The sequence below is a fragment of the Condylura cristata genome, unplaced genomic scaffold (genome assembly GCF_000260355.1).
Source record: "Condylura cristata isolate star-nosed mole 26May11 unplaced genomic scaffold, ConCri1.0 scaffold00017, whole genome shotgun sequence".
Taxonomy (NCBI): domain Eukaryota; kingdom Metazoa; phylum Chordata; class Mammalia; order Eulipotyphla; family Talpidae; genus Condylura; species Condylura cristata.
Genome location: NW_004567118.1, coordinates 35,346,707 through 35,366,272, shown reverse-complemented (window position 1 = coordinate 35,366,272; position 19,566 = coordinate 35,346,707). Strand labels below are relative to the sequence as shown.

General features: G+C 56.5%; 2 protein-coding genes across 2 annotated transcripts; one reads left to right on the top strand and one right to left on the bottom strand.

Moving 5' to 3' along the window:
* The first annotated feature begins 6 nt into the window (after window positions 1–6).
* TP53I13 (tumor protein p53 inducible protein 13) lies at window positions 7–3,667 on the top strand. Its single transcript, XM_004684829.2, has 7 exons — window positions 7–94; window positions 288–359; window positions 539–580; window positions 2,131–2,259; window positions 2,390–2,575; window positions 2,669–3,227; window positions 3,325–3,667. Exons 1-7 carry the CDS (start codon window positions 29–31, stop codon window positions 3,435–3,437), a joined length of 1,167 nt encoding a protein of 388 aa, XP_004684886.1. The 5' UTR covers window positions 7–28; the 3' UTR covers window positions 3,438–3,667.
* A 1,349-nt stretch (window positions 3,668–5,016) lies between these two features.
* On the bottom strand, window positions 5,017–13,636 carry GIT1 (G protein-coupled receptor kinase interacting ArfGAP 1). The gene is made up of 19 exons (XM_004684832.2): window positions 13,508–13,636; window positions 12,988–13,100; window positions 12,761–12,866; window positions 12,072–12,289; window positions 11,894–11,988; window positions 11,513–11,555; window positions 9,328–9,376; window positions 8,867–8,939; window positions 8,196–8,293; window positions 7,674–7,785; window positions 7,415–7,548; window positions 7,099–7,251; window positions 6,766–6,996; window positions 6,620–6,673; window positions 6,377–6,463; window positions 6,222–6,295; window positions 5,727–5,909; window positions 5,522–5,585; window positions 5,017–5,358 (listed from the first exon to the last, which is right to left on the bottom strand). Exons 2-19 carry the CDS (start codon window positions 13,098–13,100, stop codon window positions 5,146–5,148), a joined length of 2,100 nt encoding a protein of 699 aa, XP_004684889.1. The 5' UTR covers window positions 13,508–13,636; the 3' UTR covers window positions 5,017–5,145.
* Between the last annotated feature and the right edge of the window lie 5,930 nt (window positions 13,637–19,566).

The following is a 19,566-nucleotide window of genomic DNA, read 5'->3' as shown; positions in this document are numbered from 1 at the left end:
GCCGGGGGCCCGCCCGGGGCGGGCGGGGATGGCGCTTCCTCCGCCCCAGCTGCTTCTCGTTGCATCCTTGGCAGGACTCCTGGCCCCTGGTGAGGTAAGGCAACCCTCTGGGGAGAAGGCGTCGCCCGGGACCTCAAAGTTATTTGCCTAAAGTTCGTCCTGGAAGAAATGGTGCCCGGTGAGGGTGCTAGGAGTCCGCTCCTGCGGGCTGGGCCTGGGGAGCAAGAGGGCAGGGCCTCGCCGAGCCTCTCGCCCAGCCCAGCCGGCTTTGCTTCTTGAACCTACAGGTGGTAGCTGAACTGGTGGAGGCGGCGGCTGGAGCCCATTGCCCCGAGGGCCCGTGGCCTCTGCCCCCACAGGTAGGAGCCTGGAGGGCGTCGATGGAGAGGGGATGGAGGCTTCCCCCCACAGTCATGCTCTGCGGACCTGGGTTTCCTAGTCTCCATCACAGCTCCGCTTGGGGCCTGCTGTGTCTTCTGACCATGTTCCACACCATGTCCACTGATTGCTCTAAGCTCCCTTCTTTCTCCATATATAGGTGTCACCGAGAGTGACCTACACAAGGATGAGCCTAGAGATGGTAAGTTATGGTTGCACCAAAAAAAGAGCACTCCTGGCAGGCTTTGCCTACTGTTTCAGCTCATCATCTCCATCCCTTAAGGCTTCCCTCGGAAAGAGGCAATCCTCCTCCTCCTGGGCCTGCTACCTCAACCCCCCAGCCAAGAACAGTGTGCCACACACCACTGCCCTCTGCACTGCTGGAAAGAACTGTTGAGTAGCTGACTGTGTGGGCAGGAGGCCGCAAGGGAACAGGGGAGATAGTAGCAAAAACCCCACACCGACAGGCCATTGAGGGGGGTGGGGGCGAGTGTGGAGTGGTGTCTCCTGATGTCTCTGGACCACAGTGCTCTGTCAGAGAAGATGTTAGTACTTATCCAAAGGAGTAAGCAGTAGTGTGTGACAGCACTTTAGAAGTATGAAGTTGTGTCATGTAAGGAGTGTGCCTCCATTTACCAGGCCTTAGACTGGGTTTCCTTGTATGGCTGCCTATTTGTTTTTTGGTTTTCCTTTTGAAATATAAAAAATTTTTGATGCTTATGATAGCTCTGAGCCGAGACCGTGAGCCACCTACCTGATTCCTTTCCTCAAACAGCCCTTCCACTGTTCAGAAAATAAGACTTCCCTTATTTCCGTAAGGGAAGTCATGCTCCCTTCCCCGATTTTTCAGGCTCTGCCAAGTTAACTAAGCCTCAGCTTACCTTTTTGAATCTTTGGTTCCTCTGTAGTCGTGTCATCACACACCTAAGTGTCAGGCCTATTCCCACTGTGGAATCTTTGCTGCTGCTTATTCTCCTCTACTTCTGAACCATCCTGACCTAAAGCAGGCAGCCCCTGGCCCTCTCTCTCTGTCCACTTGCTATGCCCAGAGTAGGAGCTAGTGCTTTTTTGAGACCTGCCTGATCCTGTCAGCCCTTATAACTTAAATCACACTTAACAACTAATCACTTGGGGTTTTATTGGTTTGTTCTTTCATTTACACTAGTTCTTTTTCCATGAATTTCCTTTACATTCCCTGCAAGCAGAGTCCAGGAGTACTCTTTTGGCATCTCCTACAGCATCTGGCACAGTGCTGAGCATCAGGTCAACTTCATGAAAGGGTAATTAATAATTGATGAAGTGTTTCCACCTGGGGCTGTATGCTCGCTGCCTGCTTGTTTTGTATTTGGGTGCTTTGGAGAGAGTGAATATATAGATAGGATCAATAAATAGAAGACCTGATCTCCATTTGGGGGATGCTTACTATCTAAACTGGCCAGTGGAGTCATTGTTGCAGGTGAGAGGAATACAGCTAAAGAGAATGACAAGTTTTATGGGGGATAACTAGACACGTGGTCTTGGAGACTGTGAGCTCCGAGGTGCCACTGGACAGGAGAGGAGAGGTGGAAGGAGTCAGGGGAGAGGCAGTACTCGCCAGAACCCAGGGCCCTGTGTCCTCTCCTGAGCCCTGAAGATGGAGGGATCCTTTGGCCATCTTGGGAGTTCCGTTAAGCTGGGCTCCAGGATGGGAGCTTTTAGGATTCTTAGGGAGACAACTGACCTGGGCTTGGTGTTTCTCTGCCTTTCCTCCAGGCTGAGAATGCCAGCTTCCTCTACCACCCTTGTGCCCACCCCTGGCTAAAACTCCAGCTTGCTCTCTTGGCCCACGTTTTTGTGTCCCAGCCCTCACTGACCCCCAACTCCAGCCTCAGTCAGGATCGGGTAAGTGGCTGATGCAAGAAGGCTGGCACTGACAGAGGTTGCAGCCCCATCTGCAGGGAAAGGGAAATTCAGGGCCTTTCTTATTGTTCCCCACCTTCACCTTAACTTGAACAGTTACTTCCTTTCATAGCCCCTGATGCTGGCAGCATGGGGGGTAGCGTTGGAGATGGCATGGGTAGAGCCAGCTCGGGTTGCCCATTGGCTGAAGAGGCGGTGGAGGAAGGAGGCATGGTCCCACTCTGACAGCCCTTCTGGGGCCTCTCGCCTGGTATCAACCCGGAGCAGAAGGAAGCTGTGCGGAAGAGGGTGTGTGCAGGTGAGGGGTGCTGGGCCCAGGTTTGGTTGGTGATGGGAATCGCTGAGTTACCTGGTTGGGGAGAGGGTGACTATTGTCTCTTTTTCCCTTTAGGTCACAGCTTTGGCTTTTACTTTGCGGAGCTGGCGACCCCCAGGCACAGAGGTGGCTTCTAGAAGGCCCTGGCAGCTCTTCCCTGGTGGTGCCAAGAGGCGTGGGCTGCGGGCTGCCCTTGGTTTCCAGCCCACCCCATCAGCCTTGAGGGCCCCCTCTGCTCCTCCCCAGAGTTTGGAGGACAAGCAGCCTATGTTGGGAGCCCCAGGTGAAAGGGGTAGTAATGTCCCATTGGTGCCCACTGCCTCCCCGCTGCCTCGGGGACCTACAGGCAGTGCCAGTTTCAGGACAGAGACTCAAGTTCCCAAAGGGCAGAGCGGCTCTGGGGGCTGTGCCTGTCCAAGTCAGTCTCCCCCCGCCCCTCGGGCAGCTGCGCCTCCCCGGGCAGCCGGGGGCCCCACCCCACGCACAGAAGAGGCAGCCTGGGCTGCCATGGCCCTGACCTTTCTGTTGGTGCTGCTCACCCTGGCCACGCTCTGCACAAGGCTACACCGAAACTTCCGACGTGGGGAGAGCATCTACTGGGGACCCACAGCGGACAGTCAGGACACAGTGGCTGGTAAGAAGTTCCTGCCACCCCTACAACCCCAGCATTCTTGCCTCCCTGCCCACCTCCGTGGCTTCTCTATCCTTGACTGCCCCACCCCTGCCCACAGCTGTGCTGAAAAGGAGGCTGCTGTTGCCCCCGCGCAGGGTCAAGCGCCCCCGCGGGAAACCCCTCCTCCTGCCCACGCCAGATAGCGGCCCGGATGGGGACAGCTCCGACTGACCTGCCCAGCCTGCCACTGTGGCAGGCTTAGCTCCTCCCCCGCGGGGCCGCGACCTCTGCCACGTGGACTGCGCGCGGGGCCGCCCCCTGGTGGCCAAAACGAGCGTTGCCAAGACGTAGATCCTTAAAAGTGGGGTTTGCCGGGAGGGGTGGTCAAGGGGAGGGCACCAGGCCGCCCCAGCCTCCCTCGCCAAAATTCCCGTTACTTCTGATTAAATTATTTTAGTAGACCCTGGCGTTGAGCTTCTGCATCTGCCACACAACCACACTCTCTCCCAGGGCACTGCTCTAGGCCATTTAGGTTGTTTCCAAGTAGGGGGGTTTATACAAACTAGTTGGCAGCCTTCCAGCAGGGCAGGTTCGAGGAGTGTGCTAGAACGTTTCAGCCACCCACCGTGGTACGTGGTGTCGTCAGTGAAGCGCTCCCTTCCCAGCTCCTTTCCTTAAAGGCAGCCGTGGCAGCCTTCACTTGCTTCCTCCCTTTCAGATCTGGCACTTCCCCACTACCCCTCCGTTTTCTAAGCAGCAGAAACAACACATGGTCACTTATTTATTTTTGATACAAATGTACATGACACACGGTTTTTGACAGCCCACCCACCACCACAGGAAGAACCTGGCCCCTCAGGCCAGAGGCTGGACAGGAGAAGAGCTGGTGGGCGCTGCCATCTGCCTCTCCAGCCTTCTCAGGCTGCAGCCCAGGTTCCAGGTACCCAGACACCGCAGACACAGGTGCTGGCATCTCAGAGGTTTTAGCTGAGTCAGGGACCCGGGGAGCCAGCCCCAGGCTCAGGGGCTCAGCGCTCTACCCCAGCCAGCACACTTGTCCCCCTCCACAGGGAGGGGATGAGATGGAGGGAAGTGGTTTTCCTTTTTAAGTTCATAGATAAGGGGTATGAGTGGGGGGATCTAAGGGGAGTGATGAGGGGAGGCAAAGGGCAGACCGCTGATTGCCCCGGTGGTCCCTGGCCCCAGGGTGGGGTAGAGGGGGGCTGCCCCCCAATGCTGGTCCCGCTGCTCTGGTCCCCTCACAAAGCTCCAGATGGGCCAGACCTCCAGAACGGCACTGCCGTCCCGCACACTCACACGCAGGCACACTCAGTTACCACAATGTTAAAATTAAGGGGTGAAAGAGAGAGGAAAAAAAAAAAAGATTTTCCAGTGTTTGCTGCTGGGGACCCCGGGAACACAGGTTGGGGCCTGTGCCCTAGGCAGGGGCCGTTTGGCATTAAAGGAGAGCAGCAGGGGGCTGGTGGCTACAGGGCAGGGACATCCACAGAGATTATGTACAAAGGGGGATGCCCCCGCTCAGCCCCCAGTAGGGCTGAACTGGCTCATGGGGGGTGGGGTGCATGTAGGGGGAATTGCCCCTCTTGGAGTGTCCCCACTTGACCCTTTGCTGAGGGTGGCCTGGAGGGCAAGGGGCTGGGAGTGATGCCTTTCAGGCCCTTGCTCGCTAGGAGGGGGAGGGGAGATGCTATGTACAGGGAGGAAGTGCATGGAATGTGGGGGACAGAAGCTCCTGCCATTCCGCCTCCCCATACCTGGGGAGGCGGGCGACACCAGGGCGCCTGGCTGCCAGGGTGAGTGGCAACACTAAGGGCACTTGCGCCAGCGGCTCTGTTGGGGTGGGGATTAGTGTCTGGAGTGGCCCAGCTCCCATGGCCAGTGAGGTCTCAGGGTGGGGGCGAGGGCACAGGGAGAGTGGTCATTGCTTCTTCTCTCGGGTGGTGATAGTCACCAGCTGCTTGGCGGCCTTGGCGATGTCGTAGGCGCACTGGATCACCTGCTGAGTCAGCAGCTGGAAGTCCACAGGGGCGCCAGGCTCTGGGGGCACTGTCTTCCGGCACTCACTCTGCAGCCGGTAGGCGCTGGCGTTGAGGAGCCGCAGCGAGCTGCGCACAGGCTCCAAGGCAGGCCTCTGCGGGGTGGGGGGGACAGGGACCTGGACTTCAACTGGACTTCAAGCCATGAGCTGTGAGCGTGTACCCGCGTGCTCCACCCCTCACCCAGCAGTGGTCAGATTCTCTGCACCTGCCCCACCCTGAGGCCCTCCCAACCCTGCTCCTCTCTATTCCCTTTACCTTTGGGAAGAGAGAGGCCATCTCAGTCACAGCCAAATGGATCTTCTCTGAGCAGGGCACAAAGCTGTGGGGGTAGGGGAAAGAATAAATTAGCATTAGCAGGGACTCTCAAGGACAATTCCCAGAGACAGTGGCATTCTGGCCCTTCTCTTGCCCTCTGCATCACGGCAGCACCTCACAGGAAACCTGCGCCCCAGCCCCGTACCTGTCGTGCTTGAATTCTTGGGCAGCCCTCAACAATTCCTGAATGTTCTTCGTGACCTGTTCAGTCTTCAGGATGACATCCTCTGTGCTGGGAAGCCCGGGGTCGAGGTCTCCATCAAGGCTTTCCAACTCTGGGTGGAAGTCCTCCTCTTTGCCCAGCTCTAGAAACCTCTTCCCTTCCAGTCTGAAGCCCCAGGTTAGAAAAAGAAAACATTCCAGCCGTGAGGGTGCTTGCCTATCTGTGCCTGGTGGAGGTGGGCTCACCTCAGGGAGGGAGCTGGATCCCTACGATTGGATTTAGATTGGATTTACCCTCCATCTGAGACACCCCAGGCTGCTCCCTTAGCCAGGGCAGGGGGCAGTGTATGTTGGATTCAGGGGTGCCCAGGGGAGTTCTCAGGGGAAGGTTGGGACATCCCCCAAAGGCTGTTCACTGAATGCTCAAAAGAACAGCCACCATGGGCTGGCTCAACCTCTGTCCCCCAGGGTGCCTCACCCAAGCAGCGGGTCCCCACTTTGCGTGTTCTCGTAGTCGCTATCGGCACCGCTGCCGTGACGGGAGAGCTTGCTCTGGAGGGCATGGGCAAGATGGACGAGGTAAGATAGTTGCTCACGGCCCACAGCCCCCATCCCTTGGTCACAGAAATTTACCGTGTGGCGGCTTCCTTCCTGGGAGCAGGAGAGCAATGGGGAGGAGGGAGTGAAGGGCACCGCTGAGGCCGACACCCCTTTCCGGATCTGAAACCCACGCAGGTCTGGAGTCAGTGTCTCCTGCTCCTCACCTCCCACTTCTAGCTTCCCCACAGTGAGGGTGAGGGCCCCTGAGCTCAGCTTCTAGCGCAGAGCCTGCCTGGCACCCACTGGGACCCAGAACCTGGCCCGGGCCCTGCTTACCCGGTAGAGGCCAGCAGGAACATGCACTGAATAGATGGCATCGTCCTCCAGCTCCTGGGGGCCAGTCAGCACAGTGAGCATCAAGGAGGGTCCTGCAGTGGCCCCAGCCCTGTTTCCCTATGCTCTGAGACCCAAAGGCAACTCACAGTGCTGTGGAAAGGTTGTAGCCGGGTAGTGAGCTCATCCCCAGGTGGCCCCCCAAAGGGCTTCAGGGCAGAGCCTGGCTCATACATGGAGAAGGCCTGGCGGTCCCTGCGGTGGGAGCTCCCGCCCGGCCCCATGGACGTGTGTTCTGCTCGCTCACTGGGAAGTGGAGGTGTGGGTACCGGCCCTGGTGGCTGCCGGATCTGCAAGTTTTCTGCCTGCAGCTTGTGGATCTGAGAATGCAAAATGCAGTCAGAAGGGGCCAGGCAGTGCCCCCCTGATAGGGAGGGGATGGCCCTCCCCGCCCCCAGAGGCTCAGAGGCTCAGCTCCTCACCTCCCTTTGCAGCCTCCGGAGCTCATCACTCAGGCTACTGTTGACCTTCATGAGCTGCTGCACCTTGGCCTCAGAGGTGGCTAGGGCCTTCTTCAGCTCCAGGTACTCCTGCAGCGTCACAGCCCCGTCGGACAGGTCTGAGGAGTCCATGCTCTGCAGAGCGAGACATGAGCCAGTCAGCTGCCAGGGGCCTGGTGCCTCAGAGGACTGCTGTCCAGGCTGTGACCAGCCTCGTCCTCAAGGCCCAGGCTATGAGAGGACAGAGCTGGGCCTTGACGGAGGTCTGGGGCGGGCGGGGAAGGGGCAGTGCTCAGACCCGGGCACGGTTGTTCCGAGCGGCGCTGGTGCTCCGAGGGGGTTCCTGATCGGTGTCCTCGTCTGAGGCCACGCTGTCGTAGTCGTGCTGGTCGTCGGGGTCACTCTGGCTCCGCGCAGACAGCTCGAGGTTGTCTGAGGGCACAGGCCTGTCACTCAGAGCCCAGCCACACAACCTCTCACGTCACTCCCGAAAGGGAGCGAGGAAAGACAACACCCTGCAGCAACTACTACCCACGCCCCATTCACCCCCTTCCCACCTGTGGGGCTGCTGAGGCTCTTGCCCTGCTGTCTCCGCTTGGCCTCACTGAGGATGTCGATGATCAGGGTGGCAAACTCTCGGGCATTGAAACGGGCCAATTTCTGTCGTCCCTGTAAGACAGAAAGAGCCAGGTTGGTGTGAGGCGCCCTCGTGGCTGCTGACCCCAGTGGAGGTGGGCTCACCTCAGGGAGGGAGCTGGATCCCTACTATTGGATTTAGATTGGATTTACCCTCCATCTGAGACACCCCAGGCTGCTCCCCTAGCCAGGGCAGGGGGCAGTGTATGTTGGATTCAGGGGTGCCCAGGGGAGTTCTCAGGGGAAGGTTGGGACATCCCCCAAAGGCTGTTCACTGAATGCTCAAAAGAACATCTTCCTCATTCCCAGCCCCAATTACAGCTGGACCTGAGGGAGGCTTGGACAAGAGGGCTGGAGAAGAGCAGGCTCAGTAAGGGTAGGGCCCACAGAGCTTGACCCCAGGAGGGGAGACCACCACCCCGGGCCCCCCGCCAGCCCCTCACCTGATTCCGTGTGGCTGAGTATTCGGGGTTAACAGGCAGGAAGGGTACAGCGCTTCTTTCGGTCACCAGAGTGCTGTGGTTTTGGGTAGCCAGCCATACTGTGGGGGAGGGGCAGGGAGCAGCTTGTTCACAGTGGCCAGGCCCACTGGATGGAGGGGGGAAGGTGCTCAGCACAGCCCTCCTAGATCCCCACACCCACTGATTGAGTGTCGCATGTTCAAAATGGGTGGTCTTCAGACACTCAAGCCAGGCTGGGTCAGCAAGGCCTGGCGAGCAGGCTAGGGACTGACGAATTAAACAAGGCGCGACTGCCTCCTGCCAGTCCCCACCCAGAGCCTGGGCTGGAATCTGGCTGTGGCCAGGAAGGAGTGATGCAGGGGGTGGAGCAGAGCTGGGGAGAGCGCCAAAGTGGGAGGCAGCCAGAACAGAGATGAGTCCCAGGCTGATGGGAGGGGGAGGACAGGCTGGCGGCCTCTGGCTCAACACACAGGCTGTCCTGTCCTGTCTGCTGGGGAAGCTGCCCAGGCAGACTCATAGCTGGCAAGGGCTACCTGCAGGCCTGCTGAGCAGCTGCAGACCAGGCACCCCTTCTTAGTATCAGGTCCTGGGACTTCCCCAGCAGGTAGGTACTCTTATCCCAGCCACCCAAGGCCTCTGATGCCCTGGCTCACCAGCATCATTTTCTCTTCGATCCACCTCATCATACACATCCATGGCGAGTTCTTCAAAAAGCCGGTTACTGAGCTAGAGGGACACAGGCTTTGTCAGATCAACTGGCCTCCTGTGCCGACAAGGCCAGCTCACTAGGGTATCACAAGATGTACGAAACTGCTTGAATCTCTTGTGCCACCCACCAGCCCCCATGATTTCTGAAATGGAAACTGGGATATGGGTCTGTGTGCCAAGCTCCAGGGTAGGAGCGGACAAAAAGGAGACGAGCCCTGTGAACTCCCTTCTAGCTCGGTGGTGGAGATGGGGTCCTGGGAGCTTGTAGGGGCCAGAGCCAGGGTCAAAGACCAGAAGGCGAAGAACAGACTGGAAAGGCCAAAGCCTTAGAACAGGGTAGCAGGTCAGAGGAAAGAGTAGTGATGGGGAGCAACTCCAAGTTTCTGGGGCCCATATGAGCACTCACTGCCTGCAGCTTCTTCTTGGCAGCTTTGGCCAACTCAGAGAGGTCCAGGCTGAGGACAAAGGAGAGAGATGGGAATAGGGAGGTGGCCAGGCCCCTGCCAGTGACCTCCCAAACATGCATGGTTCCCGGGAAACCACACCTTGGATGCACACGCCAGGTACCTCCCTGCCCCACCCAACCTCCAGAGCCTGTGCCCACCAGCAGGCACCATATACCTCTGAGACATGCACTTTTGCCGAGATCTAAATCCAGAGGGAGGCAGCAGAGGGAAGAACAGGACAGAGGAGCAATTACCCGGGAGCAGGCAGTATGCACCTTCCCACACCAAACACCCGGGCACACTCCAGGAACCAAGTATATAAAGCCAAACTCATCTTCCTCCCAATCTGTTCCTCACCTGGAACCCCAGCCCTAGCTACACTGTCCCCATCTACTACCATCATTCCTCTTGCCTGGGTTCTGGTTCATCTTCCTGTTTCCAGTCTTGCCCTTACAATCTTTTTCCCACTGAGTAGCCAGGGTGATCCTTTTGACACGTTCACCTACACTACCTCTGGTCTTAAAAAAAACGTTCCAATAGGTCCTCCCTGGTGGCGCAACGTGTAAGGATGCAGCACTATAAGCTGGCCACAGCTGCTTCAGTGCGAGTTCGATCCCCAGGCCCCGAGGTGACCCACATGGCGCGGCAGACCTCTCCTGAGCCGCCCGCTGCTCCCCTCAGCAGTGTACTTCGTTGATCTGCTTTTTCCGCTCCCCACTCTGTCTCCTGTGAATCCTCTCACTGCCCCTGCACCTATGGCCTGTACCCCAGTTCTTTATGTATAAATATTTAAAAATAAATATATTTATACTTATTAAATAAGTAAATCTTTAAAAAAAAAAGTTCTAATAATAACAGATATGAATGGCAGGTAACAAAAAGTTCACTTAGAAAAAAGACTAAATGGTGTGCATACGTGACTTTATTGAATCCTCTCAACAGCCCCAAAAAGATACGCATGGCTGTTTTTATTTCCTGGTGAGGTGACCAAGGTTCAGAGAGATTAGGCAGTCTGCCTAAAGCCACACAGTCGGCAAGCAGCAATGCTATGCCTGCCCCCCCACGCCACCCCACCCACGTCCAGATTCTCTCAGGCGCCTCGGTCAGGACGGCTGCAGTTCCTTTTGGGACTCATAGGACTGGCCCTGCTCTCACCTGTGTCTCCTCCAGTCTTACTCCTGGGATTCCCTGTCTCACAATATGCTCCCAATCACCGGGGCTATCTCAAGTCTTGCCACCTCATTTCTAACATCTCTGCCTTTGCCTCTCTTGCTGCACTCCCTGCCCTGGGCTACCACTGTCTGACAAGGCCATCTCGTTTTAGACTGTCAGCTCAGTAAGGGCATGGGTCGCCTGTGTCCCAGTGCAGCAGCTGGCCTGGGCTAGCATCTCACCGAGTACCAGCCCATGTCTTCATCACAAACCCAACCACATATTCAGTCACACGCCAGGCAGAAAAAGTATGGGTAAGTCCTGCAGCCTAAGAGGTCTGAATTTAGGGATCCGAAGTTCCTGCAAGGCCCACTGGGGAGCGAGAAGGAGCCTCCTCCCTCCAGATCCAGGCTGGCAGGCACAGCTTGGCGTGAAGACATGGCCAGTAGAGGTGGCCACCAGATGGCACCAGCATCCATCCTGTGAGCTGGGTAAGTGGGTGGAAATGCCTCCTTGCCTGGGTACCTGGGCCTCTCAGGTCAGTAACACCTGTGCTCTCCTCCCCCAGCCCAATTTAAACATACCACAGGCCTGGCAGTAGTCCCAAAGTGAGGCAAATCCTTGTACCCACCATCTTTTATCGAAGAACAGTGTCTGAAGATTTTTACCTGGGGTCACAGCCATGAGGACCATAACCCAGTGTTCACTGCTCCCAGGGGTGGATCTTTGTACTCAAGCCCCATGGACTTGATGGGCCTGGAGCTTAGGCTGTGCTGGGTGTGCTGACATTGCTTACCTGCCTCAGGGCCCAACACTGAAGGGTGAGGACTGGACTGTGAAATGCTTGTGCATCTAACCCCTGAGGAGGTTGGGGTGGTAGGAGGTGGGCCCTAGACCCCCAAAGCCTGGGGAATGGCAGGGGTGGAGGCTCTGGAGTCAGGTACCCAAATGGCATCTCACAGCCTCTCTGGAGAACATCAGGTGAGCACTCACCTGTCAGCCATCTGTGGGATGATGTAATGCCCATTCTTGTGATCTGAACAAAAATAAAAATGCCAAGTCACTGGTACTGGGTGGCTGTAGCTGCTGGGAGCCCACCTCACTACCATGAGGAAGGCTCTGCACCCAGAAGTGTCAGGCAAAGGGAGGAGGGTTGGCTACCCCTAAGAGCCTTGGCAGCTGGCTGGAAGTTGGACCCACCCCCCACCCCCTACCCCAACAGTGCTGCAGCCCAGAGCCTGCAGCAATTTCACAGGAGCCAGTTGCCTAGCAACACTGTTCCCCAGCTGGCTTTGTCACCATGGCACCTGCTGCTGGGGTGTGTCTGGGTCCCACCTGCCTGGCCGAGCCAGGTCTGCCTTGCACTCTGCTCACCTGGTTTGCGTCCACAGAGATAGAAGGCCAACCGGTCAGTGAGCTCATACTGGCACTCGACTAGCCTTTCAGCCAGTTCATGGTGCCCCGCCTGCCTGTAGGGCGGGGTCATGGCTCAGCACTGCAGGAGCAGCCCACCCCCCCACCCGCCAAGCCTCACCCTTCAGCAGACCCTCACCTGGCGTAGTCAATGGGTGTGCGGCCATTAACGTCAGGGGAGCCAGGGTCAGCCCCATACACTACAAGAAGCTCAGCCTGGAGCGTCTGCCCTGCCTTGGCAGCCACGTGCAGAGGTGTGGTGCCCTTCTCTGGGTGGAAGAAGTTGGCCTGGGCACCCAGGGACAGCAGGCGCAGACATGTCTCCAAATTGCCTGTCCGCACGCTTGAGTGCAGTTGCTGCGAGGGGTAGAGTGTGCAACAGGTATGTGTGAGCCTGAGGCTCTGCCTCAGTAGCTCCTGGACTCCCACCGGGTTCAGGAGGCCCACAGACGCTAATGTCAATACCAACAGCCACCAGTCTCCAACTACCACGTGCTGTGTGGTCTGCTTGGACCAGAATATCTGTGAGAATGATGCTATCACTCCTTTTCCATTTTACAAATGAGGAAACTAAGGTCTGTAAGGTTATAGAACTGCTTGAGTTTTCCCGGCTTTGCAGTAGCAGCTGGGTCATTTTAGCTGCGTGTGCCCACCGGGAGCTGAGTGGCCTTGACCACATGCAGCCTGCCCATGGACTACCGTCCCTCTACTGTGCCCACTGCTCAGGCTTGTCTCTGGGGCCTGCGGCACAGTGGTGGTGAAGAAGCCCTAAGGTGCCATGTATCAGAAGATAGGGGGTCCACCCCTTCATTGTGGGGCCCCTCAAACCTTGCTGAGGTCTTTGGCAGTGACTCCATCATCGTCCCGGCAGGGAAGCTTGTGCACAAACGCCAACATCTGGTACTTGGCCCTGATGAACTCTGACTTGATGGGGCTGCATGGAGCATGCAGGAGGAAATGGGGAGTAGGGTGGGAGAGGTCAGTCACCTGCCACCTCCTGGGTCTGTGTCACAGACCGAGAGGCCCCTGTGCACCACCTGTCCAGCCCAACTCACTGGACTTTGTCTTGGGGGTTGGCTTTGCGCCGGCCGCTCTGCACTTGTGCGGGGTCCAGCAGGGAATGCTCCCAGATGGAGTTGGCCCCGTTGCTGGCAAGCGTGTGCACCATCTGCAGGGAGAGATGCCAAGGGAGAGGGCCCATTGTGTGCTGGGCACCAGGAGAAACACCTGAGTGGTCGCTCAGACCACTCTGGTGTGGCCAGAAGTAGGGCCAAGGGACCTACTGTGTGCCAGCCAGGGCACCCAAGAACATGGACTCTGTTTGGCTCTTCAGGAACATGAGCAGGCTGAGGTCCAGAGAGGATAAGCCATTTGCTCAACGGTCTGTGGCAAGGTCATGAGTGGCTGAGCTGAGGAGGGCGCTCAGGTCGGGATGACAGGTCTGGAAGCCTCCCCTCTGTGTAGGTGGGGGGAATGGGTGGAGCGTCAGGGTGAGGCTCTGCCTGGGTTTACGCAGGAATGTGCCGTTGCCTTATATGCTGGGAACCGGTAAGAACCACCAGCTCCTTCCCATACCTGCAGCAGTGTGGGAGGCCAGGCGCTGTGGCGAAGGTGCTTGACAATGGAGATGTGGCGTCCCAGGCTCCGGTGCACACTGCAGCACTCGTCACACACCAGCACACCCCTGCTGATGGAGGCCCAGCCAGGGTCTGTAAGTTGGGGTAAGGGTCAGCCATGGTCCCGTGATGGACAGACCCCCTCTAGCACCACTCTGGGCCAGCTCGATGCTTAAGACAGGCCATCCAGACAAGTAAAAAATGCATTAATAAAACTGACCTGCCCCTCCCCAGTGGTACAAAGGGTACGTGTCAGCACTATGAAGCTATCTGCGGCCCCTGCTGCATGAGTTCCATCCCTAGCCAAGCGGGGTGACCCACATGGCTCAGCAGACCTCTTCCCTCTCACCCACTGCTCCCTGCAGCAGTATATTTTGGTCAGTCTGCCCATTCTGTTCACCACTCTGTCTCTGGTGAATCCTTTCAAGCCCGGCACCTCTGGCCTGTACCCCAGTTCTTGTGCATAAAGAAATCTTTTTAAAAAAACAAACAAACAAAAAAAAAACCTGACCTACCAAAAATGGTAGGCTAACCTAACCTATCTTTAACATGCTCAGAACACATCAGCCTACAGTTGGCCAACATCATGTAACACAAAGCCAATTTTATAATAAAGTTGAATACTGGATGCGATTTATTGCTACTATACAGAATGTGGAAAACAACATGCCCTAATTCAAAATTTGAAGCTGTTTCTACCCAATTTATAATTTTCACACCATCATAAAATGAAAAAATCAAAAAACAGGGGACCATATGTACTCCCTACAACACATTAATTCTCTTGGTCCCCAAAATGTTGGCTAGCTGAGCTACAGTGGTGGTAGGGATTTCCCCGAAGGCTGGCAGCCAGCAAGACATAGAGCTAGGCCTTTCCTTTCCTACCCATCCCGGCCCTCTGGGATGTGTGGTCCACAGGGCCTGCTCAGTGGCACAGCTTCCTGCCCTGCAGCCACTGGTGCTGGTCTCTCAGCCTTGCCCTGGGGAAAGACTCTGCTACCCCAGCTCTCCCCCTGGAAGGCAAGAGTCCCTGAGGAATGTAACACCAAGGCTACAGTCAGACATGGCACGCAACTATGACACCTGAACTGTGTTTGGGATGCCACTTCTGTCTTGGTCTGGGCTTCTGTTGGAACCACTGGCCCCCTGCTGGGAGCCCTCCACCTTTACCTCCATCCTGATAGGCAAGAGGTCTTTTCATGCCTGAACCTCCTGCCACTAATGCTGATGGAACCAGCTGGAACCCCTCTTAAGAGGGCTGGAAAAAGCAAGGAACCCCACTGACTGCGCACCGACTGTGTGCCAGCCGGACACACAGTATGCAGGACACCTCTCACAGCTGTCAGGCAGGGGGGGAAACTACATCACCCTTACTGATGAGGAGACAGTGGCTCAGAGAGGTCAGAGGGCTTGCTCAAGGTCACACAGCTAGCTAATGATGAGCATGGTTTCTGGAATGTGGACCAGGGTATTCAGAGTCCAGAGGCCAGGCCATATGTGTGACTGGTGCTATCCCTCCGTTGTTGCCCCAAATAGGAAGCCCCAAGTGGGTGAGAGGACCTGGAGGGAGTCACTCTCCACTCCTTGGGGAGAAGTAAACTTTAGACATAAAAAGGTGGGAGCTCCTGGGTTCTCAAGGGCAGGGGACATGCCACCCACCCCAGGCCCCCTGGGAGAGGGGAGGAGACAGCTGCATACAGCTCAGGCTCTGGAAAGGTCACAGGGGAGAAAGCAGCCATTGTGTGGGGGGCGTGGGGGCAGGGAGCCTCTCTCCCAGGACAGAGTGCTCTGACCAGGCCCCCGCCCTGGCTCAGGAAGCCCTGTCCTGGGGTGGGGGAGTGGGCTGGCTCTCTGCCTGCCCATAAGGCCCAGAGTCCAGAAGTGGGGCCCTCTGGGAGGGGCACACTCTGGAGAAATGAGTTCTCCCAACCAGAAAGCAATTCTCAGATTCATCCCCACAAGAACTTCTATCAAAGTTCCCAGGAAAATTTTGAGCTCACCTACAGAGAGTGTCCTTTCTACCATAGAGAAACAGGAAGTAAAAGAAGGGGCTCAGGAATTTGGGGCTGCACTTCTTTAGGAATCCCTCCCCCCAAAAACCAGGGCAACAGAGGGATACACCAGACGCCTGCCACACACCTTCCTGTGGAGTGAATTCCATCAGCCGGAGCCCTGGCTTTACCCAAATAGTGAGGTACCCTCAGACATGGAAAGCCCCTCTCACTCTCTACTACCACTGGGTCAGGGGTCTGCCCACCAGTCACCTCTGGCAGCCCAGGCAGGAAGCTGGAAATGACGCAGCCCAAATTCCTCTTGTTGAAATGGTGGGTTTCCTGTAAGCGGGGAGCCGCCCAGGCCAGGATCATAAATGGGCTGCCCTGAGGCCCGTGGCCCTACCAGAGAGCCAGGCCTGGAAAGACCAGCCAGATAGATATCCAGGGCCAGACCAGACATGGTGGGCCCTAAATAGGGCAGTAACCAAGAGACCTGGATCTGGCTGGGCAAGATGACTGAAGACTTTGTTTGGGGTGCTGCCAGCCTGGGTGGAAGGGTCCTTTTTCTCTTCTACGGTGACCAGAATTAGGGGAGTAGGCAGAGGGACACTGTCGTGCTCTAGGACAAACTGGTGCCAGCTCAGTCTAGACATACAGGTAAAGAGTGTGCCCCAACCCCATGACCTACTCCTTATGGCCAAGGGGGCATAAGGTAGAACAGGAGGCCCCGAGGCCCAACTAGGCCAACTCCTGAACAGAAGACCCAGAAAGGGTTTCTGATGGTCAAACAGCAATTGCAGCTCAAGGTTAAGGGACCTCCTGCCACCAATAGGCAATCTGGTCCCAACTCAGGGCTGAAGGGACAGGGAATATAAGGGCTAGGGGGTATGGCAACCTCAGCCTTCCTCTGGTGCCCTGCCTCTAGTCAGGGTGGGGCCCAGTCTGGGTAAATGGCAGAAAGGTCCTGGGGTAATGCTAGTTAACCTCCGTCATCCCCATGGCGGCCTTTGCTAAGTCAGTGATTCATCTCACCAGCCAAAGCCCCTCCAGTAAGTCTGATGTAAGGGCCAGTTTCTTCAGAGCTAGAGACCAGATCCTCCCTTCTAGACAAAAGGGAGAAGCCCATCATCTGGAAAGTAAGCAAGAATAATCCATGGGGACAGAGATCAGAATAGTGACCACCTTCAGGGGCACTAACTTAGAGGGGGTATCAAAACTCCCCAGAGTGATGGACATATTCTATCTCTTGACAGAAATGGTGATTGCATAGGTATATATACACCAGGCTAAGCAATAAGGTGCAGGTCATATATAGATTAAACAGTGGTGCCCCTTGTCTGCGGGCGACATTGCAGGACCTTCAGCAGATGCTTGATACCACAGATAGCACTGAACCCCATACATATTTTTTATTAAACATGTGTATCTACAATACAGCTTACTCTACAAGGTTATTTATTTTATATAAAAGAGAGTAAAGAATTACTATTAATAACATAGAACAACTATAACAATACACCATAATGAAAGTTATGTGAATGCAGTCTCCCTAACTTACTATATGTGATATTTTCTGACTGTGGTTGGCCTCAATAATTGAAACCTCTGAAAACCTCTCAATAAAAGAGGAAGAAAATCCCACCGTTCACCCCACCCCCAAAATCTATATTATGAAGAAAGAAATGAACCTGAAGGTTGTCCTGGTCATGGGCTTGCCAGTGGCCAGTACTGTACCTCTGAGGGGCCTGTGGGGTAGCCTGACAGCTGTCATGGCTCCTGTGCCTGGGGCTGACAGGAGAAAGGTTGAGGTGGAGGCCCCCTGCATAAGGAAGGAGGCAGGACCAGACAGTGTGGGGCTCCCTAGCCCTTCCCCTCTGGGGTTGGTTCCCAAGGCAGGTGGGACATAGCACCTGTAAGGTGGCCCTAGCTGCCACAGCAGTCATACTATGTCCTCAGGGCATATTCATACAGTTCCCCTGAGTGCTGGCTTAGGAGCAGGAGAACAGGGGACCTCCCTCACGGTCAGGCTGCACCTCACTTTCACCAACACAACTGCCCCCAAATCAGCCAAGCACAGAAAGGCCATGCCCCTACTCCTAGCGCTAGGACCACGGGGTTCTGTCACACGGAGAGAAGTCGAAGAGGCTGGGTTGGGGACATACACCGGACTGTGACTCTGGGCCTGGTTCCAGACTGTTGGCTCCCCTCAAGCCACTCTTACTCTGGCTACTAACAGTTCTGGGGGAAGACAAGGGTGGTCCAAGTAGCCAGCTGGGGTCCTGACAAACATCCAAACATGGGGGTACCTGCTATGTGCTGGGCACCAACTTAGACACTGGGGTGGGGTGATAAGTAAGACTTTGTCAGCACCCTGCCCCTCTCACCTTCTAACCACCTCTCTGGCCTGTATCATCGATTGGGGGAAAGAAGGCACACAGGCACAGTGCCTCTGTGGGATGAGGACCGAGGGGAGACGCTGGGCAGCGGACACGTCAGATACACACTGACTGGGCACTGTGTGGCTGGGCACTGGGCACGCAGCGGCTTCAGTCAACAACCAAACACAACACAGAGAGGACTACTGCCTTGCTGATGCCGCGCTGTGTCTCTCTGGTCCAGAACCAGGGCCACAGACTTGGCACTGCAAAAGTTCCCATAAACCATTTCTACTCCAACTTCTTTGCCCCACAGTTGAGGAAACTGAGGCACAAGGTGAGGAAGGTTTTGCTGTGGGTCACAGAGCAAGCTGGAAACCAAGGCAATACTAAAACCCAGACTCCCCACAGGGTGTCTGCTAAGCCCTACTCTGTGTGTGTGTGTGGGGGGGGGGAGGCCCCCCAGCTCGCTTTCCTAAATATGCCTGCCCAGCAGGGTGGCGGACAGCCTGGGACAGAAGGCAAGCCCTCTTCTGAGCCTTCCACCCCCAAACCTGCCTGAGACTGGGGGAAGGGGCCAAAAGTTGGCAGTTAGGAGTAAGGACATATATGCGGGTATTTCCTTCTTGTTATTTCCTCCTGACCATAGCAGGTACTGTGGCCTCAGGGTCACAGTCACCCAGAGTATCATGCCTCTCCCAGGCACCCAGTTTCCAAATTCTCTAGCTTAGAGCCATCAGAGTCATGAGAGCATCTTCAGTTTCAACTTTTTGGGATCCTGAGCTATTCTAAGGGGTGGCTAGAAGTTCCAGGTCCACACAGAAAAAGCACCCCACATTCACATTTAGTTGCGCCCATAATCCCCCAGAGTTCACAGACCCCCTGAGCCTGTGCAGGGGTCTCCCAGGGAGGTAACTCCTTTTCTAGGGCAGAATGTGGACAAGAGCCAGGACTGCTCTCCCCAGATCAGGTGCTGAGCCCCATCTTTGACAGCGCCCTCCTACATCAGAAGGGGGCAGCCCCTAGGGCCACTGATCCCATCTCCTCAGCAGGCCAGGGGGGTTTCACACCAGGGTGGACCTGACTGCTGGGAAGGAGAAGGAAAACACCACCGTAAATACAGCCAGGAGGAAAGCCAGCTCCATCCCAGGAGTCTAGGCACCCCTGGCACTGCCCCTCTCCATATCTGGCTAGACTGGGTTAGGCGACCCGCAGCGTCCATGCTCAGGTTCGCACAATACCAAGCCCACCTCCTCTGGCGGGCCTTGCCGGGTCACAGGTAAAGCCTCGACAAGTTGTTCCGAGTACCATGCGGCCTGGGGATGCCTCTGGGTAAGATGCCCAGGCTTGGGCAGGCCCTGAACGCCAGGCCCTGTGAGGAGCCCCGGCCTTGGGAGGCAGGAGCGGGGAGTCCTAGCCGCCGCCACCTCCTTAGGCCCCTCTGGTCGGTCTGCTCAGCTCCCTGCCCCTTGCCCTCCACCACTCGGCGGGCGCGCAGACCATGAGAGCAGCAGGTGCAAGACGCGGGGGTGGCTCTGAGATGACACAAAACCTCACTCGCCCCCACCTCCTAAACCCAGCGGGCCTCCGCCACAGCCCTCCTGCCACCCCAGGCTGGCGCTTCCGTTTGGATATTGAGATGAGGGGGG